The sequence below is a fragment of the Pelophylax lessonae genome (assembly GCF_965119305.1).
Source record: "Pelophylax lessonae genome assembly, chromosome: 12".
NCBI lineage: Eukaryota > Metazoa > Chordata > Amphibia > Anura > Ranidae > Pelophylax > Pelophylax lessonae.
Genome location: NC_138779.1, coordinates 31,463,473 through 31,471,351, shown reverse-complemented (window position 1 = coordinate 31,471,351; position 7,879 = coordinate 31,463,473). Strand labels below are relative to the sequence as shown.

General features: G+C 45.0%; 1 protein-coding gene across 1 annotated transcript in view; it reads right to left on the bottom strand.

The window, feature by feature from the left end:
- Positions 1-7,879, bottom strand: part of PEX14 (peroxisomal biogenesis factor 14) — a 282,226-nt gene that overhangs the window by 7,161 nt on the left and 267,186 nt on the right. The window contains exon 7 of the mRNA XM_082274523.1: positions 1,324-1,421. Coding sequence (XP_082130649.1) covers positions 1,324-1,421 — 98 coding nt within the window. The remainder of the gene's footprint in view (positions 1-1,323; positions 1,422-7,879) is intronic.

Here is a 7,879-nt window from a genome sequence, read left to right as displayed (position 1 = left end):
CCTTTGGATCAATCACATATATATCTTCACCAAGGAACTTTCATTTGTATATGGAACTTCTTCACTTCTACATTTTATAGGTTTTTTTTGGACACTATATATTTTTTACATTATGTTTTTTATTACATTTTCACTTGTGGGGTATACACATTTCTTCGTTTGGTCATATAAGTAAATTTTTTTCATCTGATCGTCATTTAATCTTTAGATTTGCGCAGCACTTTTTGTTTATATTTTATTGAGATTATATCTAAACATTTGTGTTTGCAGCAATTATTATATGTGTGTTTAGCGCAGAATACTGCACCTGTTTTTTGAATGTTCAGATCTGTTAAAACCAAACAGATGTAAATGGACGGCATTCGTTTTCATTTGTTCCGTTTATGTCCGTTTTTAGGCAAGAAACATTTTATTGTTTATACAAGGGTCACCTCGGATTGGTTTCCTGGAAAAACTTAAAGAAAACGGATGCAAAAACGAAATGTGGGTTGATGTAAACTGAACTGAAGTAAACTGAAATAAGGAACGGATGTGCATACTGATGTAATCTGAATCTGTTTCCTATAGGGTGTGACGAACTAGGAGCGCAGAGAGAGCGCACATGGAGGCAGATCACATGAAACCAGTTGTGCAGGCATTATGGGGAAACTCGGGGTACACACAGTAGAAGAACTTGTCCACAGAACAACAGAAGACACAGCAATCAAAAAAACGATTCCCAGGATGGCAAAATGGGACAGCACAGGTGTGGTAGTTCACAGGGAAAACGGAGCAGAGCGGTGTTGGCACAGTAGGGGTTAAAGACCTTGGCACACAAGCAGGGCAGTGTGTGGAACAGCAGGGTGGAAGGCCTTGGCACACAGGGCAGGGTTGGCACAACAGGGCGCTAAGTCCTCAGCACAGGTAAAAACACAGGGGGTTAATTTTTCGGCACCCAGACAGGATTGGCACAGCAGGGCAGCAAGTCCTCAGCACAGATAGGGCACAGGGGGTTGGGTCTTTGGCACACAGAACAAGTGTGGCACAACAGGGTGGTAAGTCCTCTGTACAGGTAGGGCACAGGGGGGTTAGGTCCTTGGCACGCATCCGTTCTTATAGGGATTGTGTCAAGGGGCTTTTGTTTGCTTTAGGACTGGCTTCTCTTTCAATTCAAGTCTATGGAATTACATAAAAACCTCAATGCAGGTCAATTGCACTGCAATAAATTCTGAATCATCCCAGAAGAATAAAAGCACATTTTATTTTCCCATAAAAGCCTGCTGACACAGGCCCTAAAAATGTTACCTTTGTGACAAACAACAGAAGGACGGAGGTGCCACTCACCTTGGCAGCAGCCAGCTCCTGGGTTAGTTCCTGGATCTTCTGTTGATGTTGTACAAGCAGCTCTTGTGCAGCGGACAGTGTGGCCTGGATTTGAGTAACTGCAGGACAAAACCGAACATGGAACATAACATGGAGATATCTCAGGCTTAGCCAGCGTTCTCACAAAGACAGTAGAGGTACATATAATATAGAAACAAAAAAAAAAAAAACCCTTTTGCTCAAATCCAAAATCTTACCAATGAAAGCCAGCTGTCATTTGTGATTTTACATTATTGTAGACCCTGCTGTACCAATAGCAAAACACAAGAATTCTAACCATATTCTAGATCAGCCTTACTCAACTAGGGTTCCTCCAAAGCTTTCTAGGGGTTCCTTGAGCAATGAGCAATTCCTGCCTCTCAGATAAGTAACCATTATCAGCAATATAACTATCTGTAAGGCTCGGTTCACACTGATGCGATGCGGGAAGGCTGCGAATTCGCAGCCTGTTCCCGCATCGCACACGCACCCCCGGCAGTTCACACTGCCATATGCGATCCGCTGGGGGTGTCAATGTAATCTTAACGACACCCCCAGTTGGATCGCATATCGCAGTGCGATCGTGCAGTTCGCACAGGATCGGATCGCACAAGTGTGAACCGCTGTGCGATCCGATCCTGATGCGGCAGCAAAAATGCCTCCTGTGCGTGTTTGCTGCGGGTGCGATGCGAATTTAGCCATACAAACTGTATGGCTAAACTCGCACCGCACAGCTGATCGCATGTCATGTCGGAGCAGTGCGCTCCGACATAACATGCGAACCCCGCACACGCAGTAGTGTGAACTGGGGCTAAAGGGGGATTCCTCACACTGACCATCATGCTAATATACTATGAGCTGTAGATATAGTAAATATTAGCAGGGGTTCCCTGAAACTGAGCAGTACTTGGATAGATGCTGGTTGGTCTAATATCTAGTAATTGCTAATAGAATATAAAGTATAATAAGTATAATTGAGGTGGACGGTAGAAGGTCAGTTGGAGGATTATCAGTTAATAGTCTGGTTTGATATCTTTGAGTGCAATGGAAACATTGTACTATGGATTTTTTTTGGCATCTATAGGCAAGGTGTAAATGTAAGATTCCCAGGCATCAAAAAATGTTTGTATTTCCCTCACCTTATTTTTTTTTTTTAGTAGACTAATGCACCGGGTGGTATTGGACACCTTTAGATACCTTTCACACTGAGGCACATTTCAAGCGCTTTGGCGCCTAAAAATCTCACGAAAACGTATTCCAATTAAAATCAATGAATGCTTTCACACGGGGGCAGTGTGCTGGCGGGGTGGTAAGAAAAATCTTGAAAGCAGCATCTTTTGAGTGCTTAAAAAAAATCACCTCAAAAACGCCCCTCCCCATTGAAATGAATAGGAAGTGCCTGAAAAGCTCTTCACGCACTCAGTGTTTTACTGGCAGTTTGGAAGTGCCTAAGTGTAAAAGGGCTCTAACAGACTATATGAACCCATCCCCTCATCTACAACATGCTTTACAACATGCAAATCCTAATCAGGGGAGAAAACGTTTCCTTTAGATCAAAGGATCTGTTTTCCAGTTTAAGACCTTCAGGGGAGGACTGGGCCAGGGGCCAGGGGGGCAATTGCCCCCTGGGCTGCGCTGATGCCCCATAAAAAGGCTGCACTGCTTCTGCCAAAGACATCCCTAAAGGATTCCTGGTGAAGGGAAGTATAAAGCCCTTGTCGCTGACCAGAGTGTGGGATGAAGACAAGGACAGAGCGCAGGCCTCCCCCCCAGCATGGATGGTGTTAACTGTGTCTGAGCAAAGGCCGGTTCCATGGAGACTCTCCTCCCCCGGCCACCCCCGACTGAGCTTTCCCAGCTCCCCGCAACCAGCCTCCGCTGGCCAGGTCGGGAACCCAGATTCGGCTGGCGAGTAGAGAGTACCGGGATCGGAGCTTCAGCATGGAATGGGGGTCAGGAGGAGGCCGGGAAGCGGGAGAGTGGGAGGGGGGCTGAGATGCTGCACTATGGGCCTATGGTTTGTACATGCACCCTGAGCCGAAAGTTGCCAGTCAGCCCCTGCAGACCTTATTAGTAAACAAATTTAAGTTGCTCCAACTTCAGTGTATGGCCCCTTTCACACTATCGGACTGATCAGGTCTGTTTTTCAGGTGGACCCGATCGAGCCACCCATTCTCCTCTATGGGGAGGCAGATGTCAGCAGACATGTGTCCGCTGACACCCGCCTGGCATCCGATCCGACAAGATCTGCTGAAAACAGACGGATGGCGATACGTACACCATCCTTCCAGCGGGTCAGATCAGATGGGATCGGATGAAAATAGACAGGCTGTCTGTTTACATCCGATCTCCCCATAGAGGAGAACGGGACTGACAGGTCCGTCCCTACACAATGAGCAGAGAGGGACCTGTCATCCACCTGCTCAGCGAGGATCACTTCGCACACAGAAATACATTTTTTAAACAGGACAGTAAAAAAAAATATAAAAAGTTAACAAAAATGTTTTTTTCTGCCCATTTTGTTAGCCTATAATAAGAAATCTAAGCTTGAGACAATGTATCAAAGAAAAGTATTCATCCAAAAGAAATCTTGACTTGCAGTAGCCAGGAATCGAACCCGGGGCTCCCCTAATGGTAGGCGAGAACGCTAACCATAGAACCAGCAAACCACTTCATTAATAGCTAGTAAACATATGCATGGGCTGATCTGATTGGCTAGGCGGGTGTCCCTTTCCCCCCTCACCTGTATAGCTCTCCTGAAGCCCCCACGCTCAGTGGTAGAAAAAGGCTGAAATCCCTGTAGAGGAGTAGAAAATTCCACATTGCAGTGAAAAGAAAAGTATTCATGTGTTTAAAAAAGCCTATGTAATAGAGATCTAGGTGAGGAAATTAGTTATGGTTGACGCATACTGATGCTGCTAAATTTTCTCCCAGCATCGATGACCTCTGGTCATAAAAGGGTTCATTCTCTGTACTGTTGAGAACCAAAGTTGTGCTGCCATGCAGTAATCTGTCTAGTGTCATAAAGCATGCTTAGCTTTGTAGTGCCTCCTAGGCTTCATGGCTACAGGTTGGCCAGCACTGGAGTACACCACACGCCCGCATTGCTACAGCTCCTCTCCATCTCTCTTCCCCGCCAGCCTGGGGATTTATGTTCTTCCCATCTAATCTCTCCCCTCCCCTCTCATCTGTGGGATTTGCAATGTATCACTGTGGCGGAGGGCTGACTGGATTGAGAAGTATAGCCATGTGTGTCCCTTATCACAGACAACCATTTATCAAGCAGTTTATCTCTCTGTATCTCCTGCGCTGCCTCTGTTTTATCCATCTATCCTCGGCTGTCATCTGTGTGACAGAGGCCGCCAGGGGGGCCTGACAGATACAGAGACAAGCAGGGCAGTGATCAGGGGAGCCGGCGCTGTAACCCCTTAGCTCTATACAAAGGAAGAAGAGTCCCTGAGGTATTCCATAGCCTTCCAGTCACTGCAAGCTGGCCGGATCACAGAGAACACAAACACAATCACACCCCCTCCTGTCATGGGGCTGGTCACAAACCTGCCTAAAATAACATTTTAATGTGAAATGAAGACATTCCTTCATACATTCTTGGGTTTGGCTACCTCAGTTACACAATTACAAAAAAATGGAAGGTAGAGTCGAATATAATAAAAAAAAAAAAAAAAAAAAAAAAAAGTTTATTTTTAGAAGAAAAAAAATTTGGGGTGGATGCGATTACTCAGAACACAATGTTTTAATTGTTGTGTCTAAGTGTGTCATAAATATTTCACAACTAGCTGTAGAGCAACTTTAGGAAATAATTAAAAATTGGTCAGCTAGGGCTATCCCAAAAAGCAATGTGACCTATATATGTAACTCAAGCCAAAACTGGTATTTTCTTTTTAAATTTGGATAGATTAGGAAAAAAAGGTTTAGAACCCAATTAGGTTTTTACATTTTTTTGCCATCTGTCGCCCAATTCAGGAGTCGTTCTCTCATTTTCTGTCTCCCTGACAATGTTGTTACCAAAATAGGACGTTGGTAGACATATAATGGCAGTGAAAACTTTTTTTTATTCTGTTCTCAGTAATGGGCCATACACACTATACAGTCGTCTTTAGGTTTTATTCCTTTAGATTTATCCAAACCATATAAAGGAGGTCAAATCTAAACACTTTCAATTTGTATGCAATCAGGCCGGCCCTTGCTCTACAGCAGGGGTGCCAAACTCAATTTCATCACGGGCCGCATCAGCATTATGGTTGCCCTCAACGGTTATATCTGTAGGATTAGATGTCCAGAGCACCCCACACCCCCTTACATGAGATGTAAAGAACCCACCCCACTACCAGAAGTCAAGAGTCACCCACCCTTTCCTTACATCACAATGCATCCCCTTACCTTGTGCTGCTGCCAGGAAGAAGATGCGGGTGGATCTGGCAAGTACATGGTCTGGAGGAGAACCAGAGGAGGGCTGGAGTCAGCTGAATGCTGAGACCAGGGGAGGCAAAGGCAAGGTGGTGTTGTGGCTGCACAGAGAGGTGCAGGATCTGGAGGAGGAGTTCTGCCCTTCTCTCTGCTGCGGACTGTGAGAAAAAAGGGGGGGGGGTGAGCAAAGGCAAGCCTTTCTGCAGCTGCACAGAGGAGTGCAGGATCTGTCCTCTCTGCTGGTGGGGGCAGAGACAAGGGTGGTTCCACAGCTGCAGGAGAGGTGCAAGGGCCACATGAAATTGCCTGGGGGGCCGCATTCGGCCCACGGGCCGTGTGTTTGACATCTGTGGTCTACAGAGTTGAAGGTAAATCTAAAGGAAATCTACCAACAAAAGTTGTATAGTGTGTATCCAGCTTAAGGCAGAAAAAGTAAAGATTTTCCCTCACCTCCTGCCACAGAGAAACTTTACCCCGGTCCAGGACGTGAGGGGAAATCTCCAGTGGGGTTCCAACCCTTCGTCAGTCTGCCAAATTAGTGATTTGAAAATCAAAATAATAAAGCGGAACTACAGGCACAAATAGTCCCCTAAGTTCCAATGGTCTGACGCCTGTGAGGTCCCTTGACAGAATCTTCCCGATGACAGTCTTCGGTCATTTTGATGGGCCTAAGTGATGTCACTTCCGCACATACGTAGCTCAGTCTACATTTTGCATGGGCTTTGCAAACAGGCAAATGTATTTTATTGCAGAAGAGACATTGCATGTCTCTTCTGCAATAACGAACCTACCTGTTCACAAACATTTTTTTACCATGAGATTCACTTTAAGGCCTGTGTGGAGAACACCTGTAAAGCTGAACTCTGGGATAAGCAACTATCATCTAGATCAGGGGTCTCCTAATAAAAATAAACAAGGGACCAGATTACAGTCCTTCAGACTTTAGGGGGCTAGACTCAGGCAAGAGGTAGTAGAAAATGTATTGGAGTCAGTGAGAGTAAATATGACCCCATTTTTGGTATTAGGGGAGGAAAAGTGTCCCATCATTGGTGTCATTATAACTATAGTGCCCCAATGTTGGTGTCAGTCGAAGGAATAGTGTCCCATCATTAGTGTCATTAAAGTGATACAAAAGTCTCTTTTTTTTTCTTAAAAAAAAAAAAAAAAAACATGTTATACTAACTTCCTCTGTGCAGTTGGTTTTGCACAGAGCAGCCCAGATTCTTCTCTTCTCGGGTCCCTTGTCGGCGCTCTTGGTCCCCCCATCCTGTCGAGTGACCCCACAGCAAGCAGTTTGCTATGGGGGCACCTGAGCCGAGCCGCAGCTCTGTGTCCATTCAGACAAGGAACCGTGGTTTGGCACCCTCCCCCTCTTTCTCATTGGCTAACTGACTTTGATTGATTGGGAGCCAATGGCTCTGCTGCTGTGTCTCAGCCAATCAGGAGGGAGAGTCCCGGAAAGCTGAGGCACTAGTGAGTGAGTCGTATCAGCAGGGAGCATCGATAGTTTCAAAAAACTATTAGATGGGCACCTTAAAGACCACAACATACAGGGGTATACAATGTACTGTTAACTGCAAACACACACACACATTATAGGTTGAACTGGATGGACGGATGTCTTTTTTCGACCTCACTAACTATGTAACATTGCTGGATCTAGATCAGCCATGTCCAAACTATGGCCCTCCAGCTATTCAGGAACTACAATTCCCATCATGCCTAGTTATCTAGATGAAGCTCAAGTATTAAGAGGGCTGCAACACAGAGGGTTTTTTTTATCTTAATGCACAGAATGCATGAAAATAAAAAAACCTTTGGTCCTTACAACCACTTTGAGAGGAATTGTGCCCCATTGTTGGTTTAATTGGAACAATAAGGCCCCTTCATTTGTGTTAGTGGAAGGAATAGTGTCCCATCATTAGTGTCATTAAGAGGAAAAAGAAAGGTATTTTCGTATTTTATAACACTCTGAATTCTAAATCCAAATTCCATAAAACGGGACCTAGGGGAAGAAGATTTACGACAAACTTTCACAACCATGCAATGGTTTTAAGCCTTTAAATATTCTTATAATATATCCTGATGTGTTAATCATTGGGAATTATCACAG